The sequence below is a fragment of the Canis lupus genome, chromosome 24, assembly GCF_003254725.2.
Source record: "Canis lupus dingo isolate Sandy chromosome 24, ASM325472v2, whole genome shotgun sequence".
Taxonomy (NCBI): Eukaryota; Metazoa; Chordata; class Mammalia; order Carnivora; family Canidae; genus Canis; species Canis lupus.
The window spans coordinates 21,343,041-21,365,506 of record NC_064266.1 but is presented as its reverse complement, the minus strand read 5'-3'; the positions used below and the strand labels follow the sequence as shown (position 1 = coordinate 21,365,506).

Below are 22,466 nucleotides of genomic sequence, written 5' to 3'. Positions count from 1 at the left end.
GAGGACAGCCAGGGTAGGGGAGGCTGGATTTGAACCTGGACAGTCTGTGTTCCATGGTGGCTGTTAAGAAGCAGTTCCTTGGTGCTCATTTAACTGGATTATTTGGGGCCTTTTCAGTGGTGACTTGTATTCAGTTCTTTATATACTTTGCATATTAACTCCTCATTGGATATATCATTTGCAAATATCTTACCCCACTCAAGATCCTTCCCACCTGGAGCTTAAAGGCCGGGGGGAGGCGGGGGGCAGCCACTGAGGAGGGAAGGCCTCTGGGCAGCCCAAGCAAGCAGCAGAGTGACCCCGAGGGTGAACAGAGGTCATCGGAGCTGAGTTTTCTGAACTAAAGGTAACTTGGAGTTGAGAGGGGTCAGAAAAACCTCTAAGAGCCACCTGTATGGAGTTCCTTTCCTGTTATGCACTGAGCACTGTGTTCAGGGCTGTGGGGGGAGCCCAGATTCCAGTATTGGGGGGTGGGAAGATGGATGAAATAATCCTCACCTGCTGCCCAGCCTTGCCCTCTGAAACTGAAGTTGGTGTCCAAGGTCACCAGATAGCCAGGGGTGGGGCTGGGAACCCCATCCTCCTAATTACTATGACTCTGCCACCCAGAAAAATGAAGAGATTGTCTGGCACACTTAAAATTCCCGCTAAGATGTAATTATTACTCTTGGATTTAATCCTATGAAATGCTTTGGGCCCTGCTGGAGCCCTACAGGTGAGTCTGAGTCGTGGCTATAACTATAGAGGGGTCAGAACTGAGTGGTGGCTAGCATGTGAGAACAGAGGGTGCGGAGCATGAAGAAAGCCCCCCGTGACAGTTGCTACATGAAAGATAGTACTACCAGCCGCTGGTCAATGTGACTGGGCATCCAACTCTTTGCTTGCTCGGAGTTGTAGTTTCCCCCCTGTATGCAACTAAGGGTGGAGTAGTCTGAGCGACTAGACCTCTTTCAAATTGCAACCCTCCTTTGACAATTAAATGAAAGATACAAACCCTAGAAAAATGCACAGACATGAAAGAGTTTGTATATACTTTCTGTGGGTGTGGGTGTCCCTAAACCCCAGGTGTAAACTGTTGAGGGATAGTGTGGGGCACTGTTTAGGCTCCTGGGCTTTGGGAATAGAGAGACACAGGTTCAGATCTTGACTGCCTCCAGGTACTAGCTTCATGACCTTGCTACAGGGCTTTAATCTCTCTGAGCCATTTTTTGTTTTGTTTTGTTTGAGAGAAAGATTTTATTTATTTGAGAGAGAGAGCATGAGAGAGAGATCACAAGCAGGGGGGGATGAATAGAGGGAGAAATAGACTCCCCGAGGAGCAGGGAGCCCAACGCAGGACTGGATCCCCTCTCCAGCCTGGGCTCATGACCTGAGCCAAAGGCAGATGCCCAACTGATTGAGCCACCCAGGCACCCACCTTCCTCTTCTTAATAATAAATGGGTAATGATACTCATCTCACACACTGTAGTGAGAACTGGCCTGAGGACCTCCAAGAAAGGCTTTAGCCAGGTCAACACTGTAGATGAGAACTCCCCAGTATTTAAGCAAATATTTCTCCAAGTGTGGCCCATAGACCACCTGGATCAGAATCCCACAGAACTTGTTAAATGCAGATTACTGGGCTTCTTACCCAGAAAGTCTTTTTCTGCAGATCTGGTGTGGAGGCAAGGACTGTACATTGTAAACCAGTCTCTGCCTCCCAATTCTGATGAGAGTTAGTCTAAGAAGCACCGTGGCTTTACAACTTCTACAGTCCAGGTCCTGAAAAGAGACCTGTAAGGTTCCCATAGGCTGGGAAGGACAGAGAACAGGTGCATGGGTGGGGCAATGGATGCCTCTGGTTGCACCTCTGAGCCCCAGCGGGGACAGGCAGATCCTAGGGTATCCTCCCCAGTACCCTCCAGTGGGTCTTAGCATCCCACTGTGCCTCTAAATGCCTACTCTGTCTCACAAGATGCCCTCTGGGCCAGGCTATCACAGAGAAGGGCGAGAAGTGCAAAGGATGGGGCCTCCCAGGGTCAGAGGGAGAGAAAAGGAAAGCGAAACTCGCCCATCCAGAACTTTCAGTTTCGCCGCCTCCGCGCCCCATCCAGGTGGCTTCGCTATTCCCTGTCGTGCTGGGTCGTGCTGGGGTCCCAGCCACCGCGCACCCCACACCTGGCCGCCGGCGCACTGCGTCCTGGATGGCCGGCGACCCCTGGCGGAAGGAGGAAGGGAAGGTCCCCGCCGGCAGGCGACCGATGGCGGGGGCCGGGGGTCCCTTGCGACTCCGCGACTGGCTGGTGGCACAGATCGAGAGCGGGCGCTACGCGGGGTTGCGCTGGGAGGACGCAGGCAAGACCCTCTTCCGCATCCCCTGGAAGCACGCGGCCCAGCAGGGCTACCGGGCGCAGCAGGACGCGGCACTCTTCAGGGTAAGGGCCATTCGCTTGCCCCTTAGCCTCAGCTGTCTCTAGGTTGCAGAGAGTGTTGTGCATGTATGGGAGACCCAATGACGCCCTCTTTTTTTAAAAAAAGATTTTACTTATTCGTGAGAAACACAGAGACACAGGCAGAGGGAGAAGCAGGATCCCTTTGGGCACTTCAATGCAGGACTCCATCCAGGGACTCTGGCATCATGCCCTGAGCCAATGACAGATGCTCAGCCACTGAGCCCCCCCAGGGCTCCCCAAGGATGCCCTCTTAAAACAGAATCAGCCAAAGGGGCAATACCTGCACCATCCCCTACCTCTCCAGGAGGCCTCTCCTCCCTTCCCACGGGGAAACTAGACACCACCGGGGATTCCCACAACTTCCCACCTCTCCAAACTGCCAATCTCGGTAGCCTGGGGACACATTTGGTGCTTCCCTACACCAACCCTTCTCAGGGATCCCCTTTAGGGATGCCCCCCCTCCAGGGATGGCCCTCCTCTACAGATGCACCCCTTCCAAGGATGCTTCTCCTCCAGGGATGCCCTCTTCAGCCTCAGTCACCATTAACTTCCTTCAAGTTAATGGCCTCCTTCCCATCAACTTCAAAACTCTGGAAGCTCTCCTCTGAGCAATAAGCCAGCCACTGCCACCACCCAAACACCACAGCCACCTTTGGCTCCTACTTTCACAGGTCTGGTCATCAACTCCCTCCCTCAGTCTGGCTTCTGTCCCTTCTGCTAAACATCACTCGTTTACAAATCCAAAGATGCCATCACCATTATCTTTGACCTCTTGATTGGTCTGGGCCCAGTGGACCCTTCCTCCATGATACACTTTCACTTGGTTTCCAGAATCTGCTCCCATCACCACCCTCACTCCATTTTCTTTCTACCTTCCTGACCCCAAACTCAACCTCCCCCGCCCTCCACTCCTCTGTGGGTGCTCTCAGCACTGCTCCAGGACCTCCCTCCTCATGGCCCACTCCCCTCCTCCACAGCCCACCTTTCCCAGCCTCCCCTCCAGGCCCCAAGCCTGCTGGTCTCATGACCCCCAGAACTCTCAAACTCAGCACATCTTCAGTACCACACTTCCTAGTTTGCCTCGACAAACTTCTGTGTGTCCCCAGATGGAAGGTGGCACTAAAAGTCACCAGACTCCAGAGCCAGGCACCTGAACCCTGGCTTCTCCTCTCCCTTCCAGTCTCATTGCACTCTATCACCAAGGCCTGCTGGCTCTTCCTACAGAAGTTTCTCTGCAGTCCATCTGCTTGGATCCATTTCCACCATCTCTCACCAGGACAATCCCAACAACCTCACAGAGCTCCCTGCTCCCTCCTGCCCCTCAGATCTCCCCTCAGTCCTCCAGAGAGATCTTCCTTTTTTTTTTTTTAAGATTTTATTTATTTATTCATGAGAGACAAAGAGAGAGAGAAAGGCAGAGACATAGGCAGACAGAGAAGCAGACTTCATGCAGGGAGCCCGATGTGGGACTCGATCCCAGGACTCCAGGATCATGCTCTGGACCGAAGGCAGGCGCTAAACTGCTGAGCCGCCCAGGGATCCCAGGAGATCTTCCTAAATGTAAATCTTGCCTTGACACTTCCCTACTTAGAATCCTTCCATGGCCTCCCCATTGCTCTTGGGATAAAGTTCTAACTCCTTACCAAGACCTCAGAGCTGTGCATGAACTGCTCCTCCCTGGCTCATCTCTCCCCACCCTTCCCTTCCCTGGCTTTAGACCTGACCTGACAGTTCTTTCAGTTTCTAAATGCTTCATGTGTTAGACCTTCACTGTTAGACCTTTGCACCTGCTGTTCACCCTGACTAAAATACCCTCTCCTCTTCAGCTTTACCTGGCCAACTCATCTTGTTCAGCTTAAACATCTCAGGAGCCTTCCCTAATGCATTCATCTGTTGAATGCGTTTATTAAATTCCAACTCAGTGCTTCTCCTAGGCCACCTCTGATTCCTTCTGCTTCTTCCATTGAAACAACTCCTCCGCAGCAGACTGCCTGCAGCTACGTGAGGCTTGTGACACTGAGCACAGGGCCTGGCCCACAGAAGGTACTCAGTGAGTATTGAACGGGGGGTTACATAGCCTGTCCCTTAGGACCATGTGCTGTTCAGAAGAGGGAGATTCTGAGAGACTGGCCCTGCCCTCCCCTCAATCCACCACTGACCCATGCAAGGAACTCCCTGGCTTTGCACCCTCCTGGTGCCCCAAAGGGCACGGGATAAAGCTCGGCCTTTGAGGAGCTTCACGATGCAGCTTCCATCTGTCTCTACTTTCTCTTCCCCTCCCCGCACTACATGCAGTGGACCCTCATTATTCGCGGATTCTATATTTGCAGATTTGCATATTCGCTAACATGTATTTGCAATTCCAAAGTCAGTACTCAAGGCACTTTTGTGGCCTACGGGCAGGTGCAGAATGGCCAGTTTGGTCCCCAGACGCACACATTCCCAGCTGACGCTGAACAAAGTGATGCTTTGCTTTCTTGTCTCAGCTCTTCTACTAGAAACAGGTGTTCTTTTCAAGGGCTATTTAGTGCCACATTTTCCCATATTTTTGTGCTTTTTGTTGGCAATTTTACTATTTAAAACGGCCCCCAAGCCTGTGTAACCCCAAAGTGCTGTCTAATGTTCCCACATATGACAAGGCTATGATGTGTCTTATGGAAAAAATAAGCTTCAGACAAGCTTCAGTCAGGCATAAGTTATTGTGCTGTTGGCCATGAGCTCAGTGGGAATGAAGCAGTTTATATGAAATAAAATGTTTCTTAAACAGAAACACACATAAAACAAAGTTACACACAGTGTCTCTTGTGTACCAGGTACCACTCTAGGCACTGGGGGACAGAGCAGCAGACAAAGCAAAGGTCCCTCTTTCACCATAGTGATAGTACCCTGTGTCCTGTGCCCAGGTTAACTTTCAGTTATATCCTTAATAGAATGAACAAAAGTTCAATAAATAAGCACTGACTGTGTGCCAGGCACTGTGCTAAGTACTTTACACAGACCGAGACCACTCATGCTACACGCCGCACAACCACATCAGGTTAGGTATTGTGGACACAGTTTGCAGGCAGCAAAATCAAGCCTTAAAGTTCTCACCATTGCCAAGCAGCCCCAACACAGGAGCTGCGTTTTCTGTTTGGTGTTCATTTTTCCACATCAGGTCTGGAATCTCTGAAGGCAATGACTGAATAGGATTCATGAGTTAAAACCCTCCAGTATTGAATGTGGTTTTTGCAACCAATATATCTCCTCCTGCTCTCCCTTGTGGTCCCTCTGCTCCAGTCACACAGGCCTTGCTTGAATCTATCAGTCTTCCCACCTCAGGACCTTTGTACTTGCTGTTCCTTCTACCTAGACCACCCTTCCCCCAGCTCTTTGTTGGACTCCATCCTTTTCGTTGAGGCATCAATTCAAATGCCACTTCCTCATAGAGGCATTTCTGATAACCCCTCTAAAGTAGCCCCTCATATTCTTATTTATTTAATGCCTCTGCCACTACAGTCATTCTAATGTGTTTAACAAATATCTCTGGTCTGTATGCTTTCTTACAGAGAAATGTTTTGTATGTATGCTTACCTCATACACTTCACGTTGTCTGTAGATCTCATTCTGTGTCTTCCCTTTTTTTGCTCAGGATCATGCTCTGAAGATTTATTTTTGTTCTCTGTACATCTTATTTGTTGCTCCTAGATGCTTCTAGATGCTGCATAGACTCTATAGTGGGCGTCCATGACACACACACACCTCTATCCACTTTCCTGGGGATGGACACAAGTTTGCTCTTGAGCACCACAAGCAATGCTATAGTGAATATCCTAGCCCTGCTCCCCTCATAAGCCCCTGTGAGAATTCCTTTGGAATTGGGATTTCTACTCAGAGAGTATATTTAGACTTAATTTGATGAGACATGCTTGATTACCATCCAGAAGCTCTGTACCATCCCACACCCACTAATAGTGTCCACATCCCCACCATCTCCTGGCATTATCCAACTCACTAAATATTTTGTTGGCTTATAGTTGATAGCTCCCTTAAAAAAAAAAAAAAACTAAGTAGGCTCCACGCCTAGCATGGAGCCCAGCGTGGGGCCTGAACTCATGACCCTGAGATCAAGACCTGAGCTAAGATCGAGTCCGATGCCTAACCCACTGAGCCACCTAAGCACCCCAGTAGTTCACATTTTTATTGTACATTTCTCTGACACTAATGAGTTTAAAGTACATCCTCATATGCTCATGGGCTTCTGGTTTCCTCCTCCCTAAATTGCCCATTCTTGCCCTTTGATAAGAACTTTTTCTTTAGGGGATGCTCTCTGGTTTCCTGTTGGTTTGTGAAGTTACTTGTATGTTCTAAAATTAGCCCCTTGCCGATTTCAGACATCATCTTTGTTTTGCCTTCTGGTCCATGCCTTTGAGGGGGCACAGGAAGGCATTCTCTCCCCCTGAAAGAGTTTTATCTTCTATTGGCTTCCACTTTCACCTCTCACCTTGGGTTTTTGTTTTTTGGTTTTTTTAAAGATTTTATTTATTTATCCGTGAGAGAGACAGAGAGAGAGGCAGAGACACAGGCAGAGGGAGAAACAGGCTCCATGCAAGGAGCCTGATGTGGGACTCGATCCCGAGTCTCCAGGATCATGCCCTGGGCTGAAGGCGGCGCTAAACCACTGAGTCACCTGGGCTGCCCTCACCTTGAGTTTTTGAATCATCTGAAGTCCACTTTGTCTGTGGCAATAGGTCAGGATTTATTTTTATAGTTCTCCAGATAGCGAAGCACTGCCATTCTTTTATATCCCACGATCCTTTTTTTTAAATTGATCATAATCCACAACCTGGAATATTGTTATTTCCATTTAGCTGTTTGTAGCTGTTTTCTCTCATCAGACTTGAGTTCCTAGAGAGCAGCAGTCACGTCTATCTTGTTCCCCATTCAGTCCCCAGTCTCTGGCTCAGGCCTGGCACGCTGTAGGAGCTTGAGGAACATGTGTTGGATGGAGGGAGGAAGAAACAGAAAAGGATGAAGGGGAAGGGGACAGAGGCCTGGAGGGAGATAGAGAAGGGTGGGAGGTGAGGCAGGCCCCCCTCCTTCTGCACAGCACCGGCCCCACTCCAGGTCTATCCCTCCCCAAGCACCACTGCTCATCCTCAGGCTTGGGCCATATACAAGGGCAAGCACCTAGAGGGCATTGACAAGGAGGACCCTCCAACCTGGAAGACCCGGCTCCGCTGTGCCCTCAACAAGAGCGCCGACTTCTGTGAGGTGCGCGAGCGCAGCCAGCTGGATGTCTCCAACCCCTACAAAGTCTACCGGATTGTGTCCAACGGTGCCCATTGTCCAGGTACCATCTTGCCCCTGGAGGTAGTGGCCGAGGGAAGCTCTCTAGGCAATAACAACCTCATCTTGCCCATCTGTATGTCAACTGAGAAATGGTGGGCTTATTAAGCTTAAACTCCCGGGTTGGTAAACACAGAAAGACCCATAGACATTCAATTTCTGTTCCCATTAGAAAAGGAGGAGACTGAAGCCCAGAGAGAGGTGGGCCCTGCCTGAAATCATGCTGTGACCTCATCCTCATGTGGGATCACCTCTACTGGGGGGGCTCCCCTTGAGGCCCAGGAAACAACAGCTTGCCTCTTGCTCCACCCAGTTGCCAGGGCTTGTGCTCCCCCTGAAAAGAAGAACATTCTTCAGAGTCAGCAGGAGTCCCCCAGAGAAGTGACAGAGCCGGCCTGCAGGACAGACCAGGTTGGTTGTCCTTCAAGCTTCTGCAGCCTTGCCAGCTCGGTCACCTCTCACCCGAACTGCCCTCGGTGCTCTCTGGCGCTGTCATCTGTCCTGTCCTCTCCTCCAGCTGCTGCTCCATCACCATCCCCATCCCTCCTGCCAGCTCGACCTCTTCTTACCTCTGCTCTATCTGCACCACCATCTTCAGCTCCATTGTCCTGTTCCCTTTGCCTCTGTCACCTCTGGGTGCCCCTTGTTCCCTTCAACTCCATCACCATCTGCCTCAGGCCTCTCTCCTGAAATTCATCCCTTGCCCCTGTCATCATTGGGTCCATCACTCTGCCCTCAGCAGATGCAGCTCTGTCACTGCATTTCCCTCACCTTCTCGCTGTTGCCATCACCCCAGCATCTCCACCCCCATCACCCTGTCCATATCATCCCCATTACCACCACCACCTCTCCCCCACCATCCATGGTTCATTGCTCTGTCCCCATCCCCCCACCAGCCTGGTCCAATCCACTGTCCCTAGTGCCTCCATCAGCATGCATTCTATATTCTGTCCCCCATCTCTATCACTCTGTCTCCATTTTTATCACCTCTGTCCCCTCTATCACCTCTGAACCCCCATCTGCTAATTCACTCTTCACTCTTCTCTTCCTGGCATAGTGAGCTTCATCTCCAACCCCCTAATCTCCAATGGCTCCATCAATTCTTTACCTCTGGGAGAGAAAAGGTCTTGAGCTCTGAAACCTTACAGCCTCTATTGACCCCAACTGGCCTGCAGTCTGTCCAGGCCTCCTTCTGCCCCATTGAGGACAGTCTGGGAACTCCTGTGGCCCACAGTCTCCTCTCCCACCCTCATAACTCTCTCCCAATGGCCAGGACAGCTCCAGATCAACCACAGAGGATAAGAACGAGGAGCAATCCCCCAGGCTGGCCCAGCGGGCCTCTCTGCCATCAGCTGCCCAGCTCACAGGCCCTCTGGCTGACCACAGTAAGGACCAGATCGCCTCACTCATGCCTGCCTCCTCTCTGGCCTCCTCCAGGACCTTGACCTAGGGGTGGAGAGACCCAGGGTGAAGTGGTGCCTGACAGCTTCCCCTCCTTCCCTAGGGTACCAGGTGCAGGAACCTGCATACCGCTGGAGCCCCTTGCCCTCCTCTGAGGATTTCAGCAACCCTGGTAAGGAATCTGCAGGCTCTCCCCTCTGACTAGTGTGCAGAACTGGGGAGAGCCAGCTAGCCTTTGTCTTTTACCCAAAGCACCCAGCCCAGATAATAAAAAGAGCTAACATTTGTTGAGGGCTTAGTTTATGCCAGGCATCTTCCTAAGCTCTCCTGCAGCCCTGTGAGATAGATACTGCTATCACCCCCACTTTACAGATACAGAAACCCAACACAGAGATTAAGAACCTTACCCCCCAAAAAAAAGAACCTTGCCCGAAATCACACAGTAGCCTTGTGAAAGTTTTTTTTTTTTTAAGATTTTATTCATTTATTCATGAGAGACACACAGAGAGAGGCAGAGACATAGGCAGAGAGAGAGGCAGGCTCCCTGCGGGGAGCCTGATGTGGGACCCAATCCCAGGACCCCGAGATCACTACCTGAGCCAAAGACAGACCCTCAATCAGTGAGCCACCCAGGTGTCCCTGGGAAAGTTACTCGGGTCACAGCTCATAAGTGGCAGTTGAAAGATCAAAATGCAATGGCAGGGCAGCAGAGCTCCCAGCCCAACCTTTTGAGCATCCTGCTGTCCCCTCATATGGGAACCTGCTGTTTTATTGTTGCTTCTATCAGCATTAAAATATTTGCTGGGGGGCAGCCCGGGTGGCTCAGCGGTTTAGCACAGCCTTCAGCCCAGGGCCTGATCCTGGAGACCTGGGATTGAGTCCCACGTCAGGCTCCCTGCATGGAGCCTGCTTCTCCCTCTGCCTCCACCTCTCTCTCTCTCTCTCTCTCATGAATAAATAAAAAATATATATATTTGCTGGAAAGAAGCTCCTAGAATCCCAGAGATTGGGACTGGAAGGGCCCTAGCCTGTCCCAGTTGTACAGATGGCCTCAGATCCTATGCTTTTGACTCCGGAGCTCAACTACCAGTTCATTTATACTGGAAGCTGCAGCTATTTACTACTGGTACTAGTACTACTACTGCTACTACTAGAATTATCATTATCATTTATCCGGAGGAAGCACCAAAAACTCCCGACATGGGGGCCCGCAGGACCTCGGGCGGTGGGGGCGTCCCCTGCCCTGTTGAGAGGGTGTTCGGTGCTGGGGCCTCCAACGCCCGGCGCGCCCCCTCTCCCGGCCCCGCAGACTGCTGGCTGCACGTGCGGCTGTTCTACGGCGCGGAGCTGGTGCAGGAAACCACCGCGCGCACCGCGGAGGGCTGTCGCCTGAGCCCTCGGGCAGTCACCGCGGCCGAGCGCCTGCTGGGGCCGCCGCCGCGCGTCGCGCAGGTCCGCTTCCCGGAGCCGCCGCCCGGCGCCCGCGTGCTGCGGCACTTGCTACGGCACCTGGAGCGGGGCGTGCTGCTGTGGGTGGCCCCCGAGGGCGTGTTCGCCAAGCGCCTGTGCCGGGGCCGCGTGTACTGGCGCGGCCCGCTCGCCCCGCACCGCGCGCAGCCCAACAAGCTGGAGCGCGAGCGCACCTGCCAGCTGCTAGACACGCGCCGCTTCCTCGAGGGTAAGAGCACGGCGGTGGGCCCGCTGGCAGCGTGGGACAGAGTGGCTGGGCACAAGGGGCGTGGGCGGAAGCACGAGAGCAGAGGAGAGGGCGCACGCGAGACGTGAGGGCAGGCGAATGGGCTTATGGATTCTGGGCTTGTGGTGGACGTGGAAACAAAGGATGAGACACACAAGCGCCGCGAGCGGGAGCGAATATGGGCATCGGGGGACCTGGGCGCAGATATGGACATAGACTTATGGGGAGGGTAGGCACGGGGCAGGCTGGGGGCATTGGCTGTGCGCATGAGCGTAAGACTTGAGCAGGTGCCTTGGTATAGGGCACTAAGCCTAGGCTGGGCACTCAGGCACTGGGCACACCATAGGTATAGGTGGATGGCAATGGGCACAGGCTGATAGTGAGCGTAGAAGCACAAGGCACAGGGCATGAGCACTGGAAGTAGGCACAGATGTGGGACATGAGACAGGTATAGGGATGTGGAAGTGGGCACAGGGCACGGGCGCACAATGGGGATGTGGCCTTCCAGGTCATGGGCATGGGATATAAGCACCAGGTGGGATTCCCAAGCCCCCAGTCTTGCTGCCTGTAGAATTGCGAGCCCACCTGCAGGATGGTGGCCAGGAGCCCGAGTACCAAATCCATCTGTGCTTTGGTGAGGAGTACCCAGGGCCCCCAGACCAGCCGGAGGAGCGGCTCATCATGGCCCACGTGAGTCACCTCCCACTCCAGTGAAGAGCCACGCCTTCCAATCACCTGGAACAGCCCCTTACTGACTCCCTCCTGTCCTCATTTCCTGACTTGATGACCTTCTGGTCTGTAGGACCCTGCATGTAAAGTGTCTGTGGGGTGGGGAGACTGTCACCAGGGCTGTGACTTCCTATGGAAACCTAGGGGGTGCTGAGAGAGTTGACTCATTGCACCCCACACCCTCACAGGTGGAGCCAGTCTTCGCCCGCCAGCTCTTCCTGGACTCCAAGCACCACTATCGTGGTACCCCAGCCATGGCAAGTCCCCAGCTCAGCATGTCCGATGGTGTCACTCACCTGCTTACGGCGCAGCTGAATCAGCAATAAAGGATCACTTCCTCCTCTCCTACCATCTGAAGTCAGCCCTCCCACCCCGGGTGTGGATCCCACCCCAGAGCTGCCCAACTGCCAGTGGACTTGAGGCCACCCCCCCACACCCATCAGCCAGGTCTGTGGGGACAGCGGAAGCAGATCTGTGCCCTTCAACCTCTCAGCCGCAGAGGCAGAGACGCAGCCCTGGAACAAGGCGCGTAGGCGGACAGCATGCAGCTGGGCCTGGGAAGTCAGGAGGAAACCAAACTCAACCTTGAGGTTCCAGAAACAGCAATTAGGGCAGAAACAAAACTTCATTTCTTGTTGGGAGCCCAACAAGTCTGAGATGGTATACTTGAGAGCCTGCTTTACCTCCAACTGATTCATTATAAGGTTTGCTTAAAGCTGGTTTTACAGATAATTAGATCCTCAGGGATCAGAGTGAAACCACATAGTAACAGAATTGCCTGCCTCTGAGGGGCTCTGAGTTTCCAGACCCTTCCTCCCACCTGTCACTAGTCTCCATTCTTATACGGCCAGGGAGGGGATCCCACAGCAGAAAACTTGGCCTGAACCGGGGTCTTTGGGGGCTGACAGCTGAACCACCAGCGCCAGTAGATACTGTGTTTAGAGAAACTGAGGCAAACCCCCAAACACAGCCCTAAGGCAGAAGCGAAAGCAGGAAGCGGGGGTCCAGGCCGTCCCTAAACCCCAGTGAACTTTGCAAACTGCAAGTTGTAGGGAGTCCTTGAAAATTGGGAGGGAGCCCCTTCAATCATGAAGGCAATTGACCCTGCCTTGGCAGTAAACTTACTGTTTCCTGCCCTGGATATCAGACCTTGTTCCCTCTTCTGATTTCTGACTTTCTTTATAGGGATTCTCCTACAGATGGCAACATAATAAATCTCTTAGTGATAGATTAATAAGTCTCTTTCATGGGGCCAGGGAGGGGGGAAACTGTATGCTTTGACAAAGGACTGAGGTCAATCCAATCACTGTTTTTTATTCATTCAGCTAATGTTGATTAAGCACCTACTCAGTTCTGGGCCAGTGCTGGACAAAACAGCACGTTCCTGGTCTCTTGGGGTTCATAGCCTGTTTTCCAATAGGGATCCAGTGATGTCCTCTATCCCTGCAGCTCTTCTGTAGAAAAGGTGGTGTTAAGGAGATAACAGAATCCTGGGTTCAAATCCCAGCTTTGTCACTCACTAGCTGTGTGACCTCAGGCAAGCCCCTTAAGCTTTCTGAGGCTTAGATTCCCCATCTATTCAAAAGAAGCCGTGAAGGCCTTTGGAGCAATCTTGGTCCAAGGAGTAAATGCAGAGAGAGAAGATGAGTTGTCAGGAGGCTGACATGGAGAGGCACACAGTTGGTGTCCTTTGACTTGGTTTCTTATGGGTGGGAGAGCATGGAGCAGGCCACTCCATCCTTCAGAAGACCTGACTGTCCTAGGCTTCGCTGGCCTAAGGCTGCAGCTGGTGGGGAACCTCAGTTCAGAGTGACATTCTTGAGTCATGTCCAAACCTCTACTCTGTGCTAGACCCTAGGAGGATGCTGGATGCTGTGTAAAGGGGCTGTTGCCTTCTCATCACAGCACGGACAGCTGAAGAGTCGCCAGCCCCAGTTTGGAGACGGAAAACTGAGGCTCAGACAGGGTCAGAGACTTGCTTCAAACCCCTCTTTGTGGGGGGAGAGGGAAAGGTCTCTGCCCAGATGGTTGCCCTCCCCTCACCAGTCACTAGAGGGCGCCCAAGCTCAGCGTACCGGTTTAGCGGTTCTCGCCGCCTCCACAGCGAACATCCTGGAACATCTCAGAGCTAGCGTGACCCCAGGGGCTGTGCGCTGCTGGGCGAGAAAGTAGACCCCGGGCCTGGAAGAAGGAGACCAGAAAAGAGGAGCTAGAGGCAGGGACCTGAGGATTCCTGGGGCTTTTCCCACCGGTGCCCCCAGTTCTCCAGCTCAGCTTTGAATCTTTGTCTCTCCCCAGTGGGTCTCTCTGTGTCTCTCTGCCTCCATCTCTTGTGTCTGGGCCTGCGTCTCTCTCGGGATCTGCCTCTTTCACTCTATCTCTGTAGACTGATTTCTTTCAGCGATCCCAACTTTGTGCGGTGCGTGCGTGTGCGTGTCTGGCCACGTGTGTCTCTGTTCTTTCGGCCTCCTCTTCGTCTCTGTGTATGTCTCTGCCTCTGTCCTCGTTGTGTGTGCCACCGTTTCTCTTGTCATGTCTCGACCTCTGTGTCTTTCTCTCTGTTTTTAATTGCCTCTGTCTCTTTTTGTTTCTCTGTCTCTGTCTCACTCAGTTGCATGTCCTGTCCCTTGCAGCCACCAGCTCCCAGCACACATCGCCCGGGGGTCCCAGTCCCTTCCCTCCTACCCCCACCCCCCACCTCCCACAGCTGCTCACAGCTTCCCAGTCCTGGCCTCCCTGCCCGCCTCTCTCTCGGGCCTTGGGGGAGGGGGCGAGGGAGGAAGGGAGGGCAGCCTGGTGGGCCCACCCCTTTTTGCCTTTCCAGGCTGGGAGGCTGGGCCAGTGGGCCTTTTAACCAGCCCGGGCGGGCTGTGCCGGACACCAGCTCTGGACGCCGAGCCTGGCCCCTCCGTGGTCCCGGCAGCCGCCAGCCCGGCCAGCCCGGCCAGCCCGGCCAGCATGCAGCAGCAGCCCCTGCCCGGGCCCTTGGCCCCCGCGGCGGAGCCCACCAAGCCTCCCTACAGCTACATAGCTCTGATCGCCATGGCCATCCAGAGCTCACCAGGCCAGCGGGCCACACTCAGTGGCATCTACCGCTACATCATGGGCCGCTTCGCCTTCTACCGCCACAACCGGCCCGGCTGGCAGAACAGCATCCGCCACAACCTGTCACTCAATGAGTGCTTTGTCAAGGTGCCCCGCGATGACCGCAAGCCAGGCAAGGGCAGCTACTGGACGCTGGACCCCGACTGCCACGACATGTTTGAGCACGGCAGCTTCCTGCGCCGACGCCGACGCTTCACCCGGCGAGCAGGTGCCGAGGGAGCCAGGGGCCCTGCCAAGGCACGACGTGGACCCCTCAGAGGGAGCAGCCGGGATCCAGGAGTCCCCGATGCCATGACTGCCAGGCAGTGCCCATTCCCACCGGAGCTGCCAGAGCCCAAGGGCCTAAGCTTTGGGGGTCTGGTGGGGGCCTTGCCAGCTAGCATGTGCCCTGCGACCCCTGATGCCAGGCCTCGGCCACCGACGGAGCCCAAAGAGATGCCCACACCTAAGCCTGCAGGCCCAGGGGAGCTCCCTGTGGCCCCCTCATCTTCCCCATGCCCGGCATTTGGCTTTCCTGCTGGCTTCTCCGAGGCTGAGGGTTTTAGCAAGGCCCCCACACCCATCTTGACCCCAGAGGCGGGCATCGGGAGCAGCTACCAGTGCCGGCTGCAGGCACTGAATTTCTGCATGGGGACTGATCCGGGCCTTGAGCACCTCTTGGCCTCAGCAGCCCCCTCTCCTGCACCACCTACCCCTCCAGCCTCACTGCGGGCCCCGTTGCCCCTGCCAGCTGACCCCAAGGAACCCTGGGTTGCAGGCAGCTTCCCTGTCCAGGGAGGCTCCAGCTACCCATTGGGGCTGACCCCCTGCCTATACCGGACACCAGGAATGTTCTTCTTTGAGTGAAGCTGGCCTGCCCTCGGGCAGTCCCTGCAGGGCCCCTGCCAACTACACACTCCAAGCTGAGCCTGACTCTAGGATCTGGGGAGTTCTCAAGGGACCCAGGCCTGGCACACCAGCGATCGGGACAGGAAGCCAAGATTGGAGTAGTGAACACTCAGCCAGCCGGCCCCCAGAGCCTCCGGATGGACTTGAGGGAGAGGGGAGGCAGGGCCCCCTTGGGGTTGACTCTGTGGCTCTCAGGGCCAATAAAACCAGTGTGATGATGAGGGCCAGCTTCCTGGATGGTTGGGGGCTGAGGGCCGGGATGCCTGATTCTGTGTGCGGTGGCTGTGGTTGTGGGATTGTGGGGCAGGGGCAGGGGACCCTGGAGGAAAATGTCCCACATGAGGCTTTCTCCTGCTGGGGACTTTCTCAGGGAGTTTCCCAAGAAGGTGGAGGAAGGGGGAATCAGGGAATAGAGAAGAGAGAAAAGGGTGTAGCTAAGAGACACCAGGCAGGGGGCGAAGCTGGGCTGGCCTGAGGGGCTAATTCTCCAGCCCCAAGCTCTGTGACTCAGCACCCTCACCCCCCTTATGAGTGTTCATAATGTGACCATCTGTGGCATTTATTTGGTCCTGGGCTTGTATATATCCTTTCACCAAACTCTGTGCAATTTGGAATGTCATCCCCATTTTACGGTGGTAGAAACTGAGGCTCAGAGAGCCTGGGGCTCGTTAGATCTGACTCCAGATGGCAGCAAATGTAGCCCCTGTCCTGCAGTCTGAGTGAGGATGCAGGGGATGCACGCAGGGTAGGAGCAGAGCTTGGGGGGACTCTAGAGTGGGAGGGGCTTTTATGGAATCCTGGAATGCCAGTACAAAAGAGGCACCCTGACCCCAAAGGCAGGCACCAGTCGCCTTGTCTGCATTTCCCACATGAATGACGGACTTCCCTGAGTCCCCAGCTCTCCAAGGCCTCCTGATGACTCCTTAAGAAAGCATTTCTGTCATGGCGGGAGTGGGTGGCTATCCTGGGTACAGATCAGAAGTGAAGGAGCCCTGACCTCTGGCCTCTTCTAGCCTCTCCCTTGGGCAGAAGCAGGAGAAATGAGTATATTCATGGCCCCCTTCAGAGGAACAGACCTCTGTGGAATCTCCCTGTCCCCCACACCCTTCAATACTAGAGTTGCTGAAGCAAAACCCTTCCTTCTGGAGCCTCGGTACCCCCATCTGGATCCTGGGTATACAGAGAAAAGAAAGAGGTCAGGGATACTGGGGGAACCCCCTTTCTGGAGTTTGGTGTAAGGGCCTGCTGGATCTTCTATCACCATAAAGCAACACCCCCGGGGCTGGAGACCCCTCAGTCCAGCAGGCTGCCCAGTCCATCCAAGGGCCTCACTCAGGCAGGCGGCCATGCTGATTGCAGCCTCTGCTGCTCCCTCCTCCCTCAGCAGGTCCCCTGGGGCCTGGGCGGAAGCAAGCCCGGCTGGACAGTCCCAACTGTCTGGTTCCCACAGACTCCAGAGCCGCCAGGGTGGAGGGGGGACCCACAGGGTGGGGGCTCACTGTGGCCGGAAGGGGGTGAGAAAGTGCCTGGCCAGCTGTAGGGCCCCTCCCCACCATGCAGGCGGGACCCTAACCTGGAATCCATCTAGCAACGATGTGGGGACAAGAGAGGGTCTGTCCTGTCTCATCACATCTGGGAAGCCTGATGGGTGAAGAGGAGGGGGAAAGTTCTGTGTGAGCGGGGCAGGCAGGGGTGGGGAGAGGAGAAAGAGATGCTCACTCATGTGGGTTGTTCCAAGGTGTATACCTCTGTGGGAGTATGGGTGTGTGCGATGCACAGAGACAAACAGTTACAGAGACAGGGACAAACAGATTCAGGGGAGTAAGTGTTCTTTCTTAGTTGGGTCAGGGAAAGAGGCCTCTGCTGGGCACTGTTCCCTGTGGTGCATTCCTGTGGAGACCTGGTGACCCCAGTCCCTTCCCAGCCTGTGTCCTGGGCTAGTAGGAGGATAGGGAGGCTGGCTGAACTGGGAGCCCGGGCCTCTGCCTCCTGCTCCAACCATCCTCAATGGAGCTGAGCCTCTGAACTGGGGTGGGGGCTTGGGGGAAAAAAAAAAAAGCCATGTCTCACCCTTTGTCCTGGGGAAATGTGCAAAAAAGGGTCCACCACACCCTGATGCATAGACTCAGCTATGGGAGCCCTCTCTCTGTGTCCCTTTCTGACCCCCCAACATGGTCAAGAAGTGAAGACAAGTTGCCTCAGCCCCAATTCCCAAACAGGACCCTGGGCTCAGTGCCTGCCTTGGCCTCGCTGTATGAGCCTGGATGAGTGCCCATCTCTCTGGGCCCTGATTTCACTCCCTTTGCCTAGCAGGGGTTGGGGAAAGGGCAGCCTGACTCTGAGTCTGGGTCCCAGGGGAGGGTCTGACATGGGGGACTGCCTGGAGGGGATCCCATCCCCAGAGGTGCTGGACTAGGAGGCCCAGACACCATGATCTCATGTTGCCTTTTGCTTGCTGCCCAGCCTGAGGACCCCACCCACTGGGCCTCCTGCCCTCACATTCTTTCCATGACCAACAGACGCCCTGTGACTCCTGCCTCGCCACCCCCACCTGGAGGGGTGGATGGTGCTTAGCAGAGATGCAGAATGCCTACGCTGGACCGACCCAGAGAGAGCACGTCAGCAAAGATGGACACACCAAGCCCAGAGAAAGCAAGCAACGTGCCCAAGGTCACACAGCAAAGCAGGAGCAGGTAACTCCTCTGCTGCCTAAACTGTATGGCTCTTAGAGGGCAGGGGCTGTCCCATCTGGCTCTGCCTCAGGGACCCTCTTCACTGGAGGCTTGTCTGTCTCCAGGAGGGGATCCCAATCCTCCCTCCTCCCCAGCAGGTTAGAGTGAAAAGGATGCCAAGTTGTCTTATAGAGGCAGGCTAAATCAAACTCTAACATGATAGAATCAGGGGTATTTAAGAATATTCCAGAGTTTTTAATCACAGCAGTTTAGATTCTTGGAATATCAGAGCTGAAAGGGCACCTCCTGCCCAATTTCTGAATCCCCTCTATACCAGGGGTTCCAAGAAAGGGGAGCCCGCTGTCTTTAGAGGCCACCTCTTCCCACCCAAGTCTGGCAGCTCCGAAGGACTGTCAGCAAGTTCTTCACCTGCTGGTGCTCTGGGCTCTGCTCTTCCTGCCCCCAGGGAGGCCACCCCCACCCTCAGACTCCTCCACCCTCCACATCTTATCTCCCGCCGCTCCCCCCACCCCCGCCCACCCGCTTCCTTCCCCATTCCACTGCCCAGAGCTCAACACTCCCCACACCCAGACAGCCTGAGCCAGGGGCCTGGAGACCCTGTCCTGATGAGGGCTGGCCACTCAGAGGCAGCCACGGTGATGAGGAAGAAGGGGGAGGTTGGGTCAGCAGGCCTGGCCTGTCTGCCTGTGGGGAGTGTATGGGACCTAGCAATCTAGTCTTCAGCCAAAACATCCTGTCTCCTGTCTCCACACAGGCTCCTATCACCCCTGAAGGCCAAGCTGCCAGAGGCAGCAGGTACAGCAGCTAGAAGAAGGAGCTCTGGAGCCCAACTGCCCACATTTAGACCCCAGCTCTGTGCCTTGCTAGCTGTATGACCTCGGGCAAGTGGCTTCCCTTCTCTGTATTTTCCTCATCTGTAACCTATGGGCACTAACAATACCTATTCCTATGGGGTTGTTATGAGGATTACATGAACTGATATTTGCAAAGTGCTTGGAACCTGGTCTGGCACAAGGAAACTGCAATGCAGTTCTTAATTTTTTTTTAAGATTTTATTTATTTATTCATGACAGACACACACACACACACACACACACACACACACACACACAGAATGGCAGAGACACAGGCAGAGGGAGAAGCAGGCTCCATGCAGGGAGCCTGCTTGGGCTCCAGGATCAGGCCCCGGGCTGAAGGTGGCACTAAACCGCTGGGCCACCGGAGCTGCCCTAAATTTTTTTTTTTAAGATTGGGTCCCAGGGGCAGGTCCCCTGAACCCAATCTACCCACAGGGGGAGGTCCAGTTCTTGTGGAGATGGGGGCATAGAGGGGAAGGGGAGACTGTTATAGAGACAGGCTTTAGGTTCAGTTCCTGGCATCTCCTCTTCCTTGCCATGTGACTTTGAGCACGTGGACTCACATCTCTGAGTATCACTTTTTTCATCTGTAAAATGGGGGTAATGCGGGACGCCTGGGTGGCTCAGTGGTTAAGCGTCTGCTTTGGAGCCTGCTTCACCCTCTGCCTATGTCTCTGTTTCTCTGTGTGTGTGTGTGTCTCATGAATAAATAAATAAAATCTTTAAAAAAAAATGGGGGTAATGTTTTCAACCCCCAGGACTGGTATATGGGAAACCTCATCCTACATACTATGTGTACAATTCAGCCAACAAGAATGAAATCAGAACATGAGACAACCCCACAGGGGGACCTGGTACCCTCAGCTCCGTTGCTCTGCTCCTTCCTTTGCGAGTGGCAAACCTCTGTCCCCGCACAGCCAGAGGCGCCTGATCTTTGTTCCCGCCCCACTAGTAACTGGGTGGTGACAGGGTGGCTGGTGGGGCCAAAGGAAGTGGTTCCAGGCTAAAAACAGACCAGAGGCCCATTTAGTCACACAGCCAGAATCCTGCCTGGTGGCCCCTGGAAAGTCCAGGGCTGCCTCCTCCTGACCACAGCCCTCAGGGAGCCCTGATCTGTCTTGGATACAAAGGAGAGGCTGACCCTCCTGCTCCCGAAGACAGCCAACTCCCTGGTGAGTTCTGTTTCCACCTCCCGGCCCTTGCACTAGCTGTCCCCTCCACCTGGAATGCTCCTCCCCACTGGCTGACTTCTCAACATCAGGAGGCCAAGTTAAAAATCATCTACTCAGAGAAACCACCCCTCTCAACCCCTTATCTGATTAGATGCCTCCAGATTACTCTCCATCTCTGCATCCTATTTGTTTCCTCCACCAGGCATTTCCTGTAATGTGGGATTATTATCACTTTTTATTGTTTCTGCCTTAGAATGTGAGCTTCAGGGAGCAGGGGTTGGTCTGCCTTGTTCATTTTATTGATTTCCCTAACCCAGTGACTAGCACACAGAAGGCCCTCAATAAAGGTTTGCTGAGTGGACAAATGGGGTCATGGCCACCCTCCCATTCATCCATTCGCCATGGATTAAATCTCAGAGAAGCCCCTGGGGCTCCGTGGCCCGCTCAGAACAGAAGCCCAAGTCCTCTGGGACCGTGTTATCTGGCTTCATCCCTGCAAGTCCTACCCTCACTCCAGTCTTTGCACTTGCTCTTCCTTCTGCCTGGAACAGTCTTCCACCAACCCCCAGAGTCCCCTTTGATCTCTGTGCAAACTCTGTCCTTAGAGCAGCCCTCCCACATGCTGCCCCCACCCACCCACCACTGCCTGGTCAGAGTTCTCCCACCTAGAATAAAGTTCCACAAGGCCAGAGATTTTTGTGTCCTGGCTGCTTGCCCCCAGGACCTAGAACACTGTCTGGAACACATTAGGGTCCGGAGAAATAGTTGTAGAACAAACAGAAGGTTGGCAGCCTGGGCCCGCTACTCTATCCACATACCTCATGTAATTCATTGTCCCTGGGAGACAGGAACTGTTATTATCCCATTTTACAGACAGGAAACTAAGGCTCAGAGAGGGCAAATAAGTAGATTTGAACCCCGTTCTGTGTGACCTGAGCCGAGTCTCTGTCATTAGCCTGTCTCCCTAGAGGTGTCCAAGACCTGCATCTCCCTCCTGTCCCCACAGCTCTCTCTACCGCTCAAGCAGACATGGCCCAGCCTCCTTCTGGCCTCCCTGCCTCCAGTCCTTCTCTCCTGCTCACTGTCCTTGCTGGCTTCAGGGATCCTTGTAAACCACAGATCTGGTAATGTGCCTCCTTTGCTCAAAACCCCTCCATGTCTCCCTATTGCCCTGATTCAGGCTGGCATTTGAGGCCCCTGCCAACTTCTCCAGACTTATTTCCTGCTTCATCATATGTAAAAGCCACCCTGGAAGGCTCCAAGACAACCTGGCTCTTAGCTACAAGCCTTTGGACATGCGCTCTCCTCTGCCCGGAACACCATCCTCACTCCATCTGGAAAAGGCCTGCTCCTTATTGCTCTCAGCCTGGGTGTCACTTCCTGACACTGGAGAAAAGGGAATAAGGGTTCATGTCTTCTTCCATGGCCCTCCAGCTTCACCCTAACCCCCAAGCTCCCACCTACTGGGGTTCCAAAAGGTGTGAGCTCCCTGGAGGTGAAGACCATGACTAATTCACCTCCAGGTTCTAGCACAGGCCCAGGCCCAGAGCAGGGACTCAACAAACAGCTGTGATATGATTGGATATGTCAGAAGTCGGACCACCTGCTTTGCATAGTGACCCTACCATTTACTGGCTGGGGACTCATGGACATGTCCATAAACTCCCTGAGCTTCACCTTCCTCATCTTAATGAGATATCTAATGGAAATATCCACTCATAGGGTGGGGATGAAATGAGTTCATAAATGGAAATCACGGGCAGCCCTGGTGGCGCAGCGGTTTGGTGCCACCTGCAGCCTGGGGTGTGATCCTGGGGACCCGGGATCGAGTCCCACATCGGGCTCCCTGCATGGAGCCTGCTTCTCCCTCTGCCTGTGTCTCTGCCTCTCTCTCTCTCTCTGTCTATGAATAAATAAATAAAATCTTTAAAAAAAATAAAAATAAATAAATGGAAATCACTTGCTGTGGTGCCTGGTGCTCAGTAAATAACAGCCATGAAGGTGCTGAAAGGAACAGGTGCGTGGGCAGCCGCGAGATCAGGAGCTCGGTGCAAATAGGCACATCCTTCAGGACAGCCCTGACTGCTTCACACCCTCGGGTGGCCCTGTCACTGGCAGAATCTTTTCCCACCACTGCCCTGTTGGGTCCAAGGTGGCCAGTGGA

The 22,466-nt window shown here is 54.1% G+C and overlaps 2 protein-coding genes and 1 long non-coding RNA gene across 4 annotated transcripts; all 3 read left to right on the top strand.

Annotated features, from left to right (window-relative positions):
• Window positions 1–2,241: 2,241 nt before the first annotated feature.
• Window positions 2,242–12,824, top strand: LOC112673773 (interferon regulatory factor 4-like). Of its 2 annotated transcripts, none has more exons than XR_004808800.2 (8): window positions 2,242–2,415; window positions 7,576–7,765; window positions 8,075–8,172; window positions 9,035–9,146; window positions 9,266–9,334; window positions 10,472–10,840; window positions 11,367–11,548; window positions 11,776–11,806. XR_004808800.2 is itself a non-coding variant. In XM_025469657.3 (8 exons), the coding sequence occupies exons 1-8, from the start codon at window positions 2,242–2,244 to the stop codon at window positions 11,911–11,913; spliced, it is 1,269 nt and encodes a 422-aa protein (XP_025325442.3). In that variant the 3' UTR covers window positions 11,914–12,824. The 2 variants fall into 2 exon arrangements, 1 of the variants encoding a protein (XP_025325442.3); XM_025469657.3 differs by having other exon boundaries at window positions 11,430–11,548; window positions 11,776–12,824.
• Window positions 12,825–14,317: 1,493 nt separating this feature from the next.
• On the top strand, window positions 14,318–15,801 carry FOXS1 (forkhead box S1). The gene has a single exon (XM_025469658.3). The coding sequence runs from the start codon at window positions 14,546–14,548 to the stop codon at window positions 15,536–15,538; it is 993 nt and encodes a 330-aa protein (XP_025325443.3). The 5' UTR covers window positions 14,318–14,545; the 3' UTR covers window positions 15,539–15,801.
• A 2,094-nt stretch (window positions 15,802–17,895) lies between these two features.
• LOC125753544 (uncharacterized) lies at window positions 17,896–22,261 on the top strand. The gene is made up of 3 exons (XR_007405628.1): window positions 17,896–18,273; window positions 19,028–20,302; window positions 21,483–22,261. It is a non-coding gene; the product is annotated as an uncharacterized LOC125753544 (long non-coding RNA).
• Window positions 22,262–22,466: the final 205 nt, after the last annotated feature.

Bases quoted from the DNA above. Each gene is read 5' to 3' on its own strand.
- LOC112673773 (XM_025469657.3), top strand. From the start codon at position 2,242: ATGGCGGGGGCCGGGGGTCCCTTGCGACTCCGCGACTGGCTGGTGGCA. The intron at 8,173-9,034 runs GTTGGTTGTCCT...CCCAATGGCCAG, and splicing joins CGGCCTGCAGGACAGACCAG to GACAGCTCCAGATCAACCAC. The intron at 11,549-11,775 runs GTGAGTCACCTC...ACACCCTCACAG, and splicing joins AGCGGCTCATCATGGCCCAC to GTGGAGCCAGTCTTCGCCCG.
- FOXS1 (XM_025469658.3), top strand. From the start codon at position 14,546: ATGCAGCAGCAGCCCCTGCCCGGGCCCTTGGCCCCCGCGGCGGAGCCC.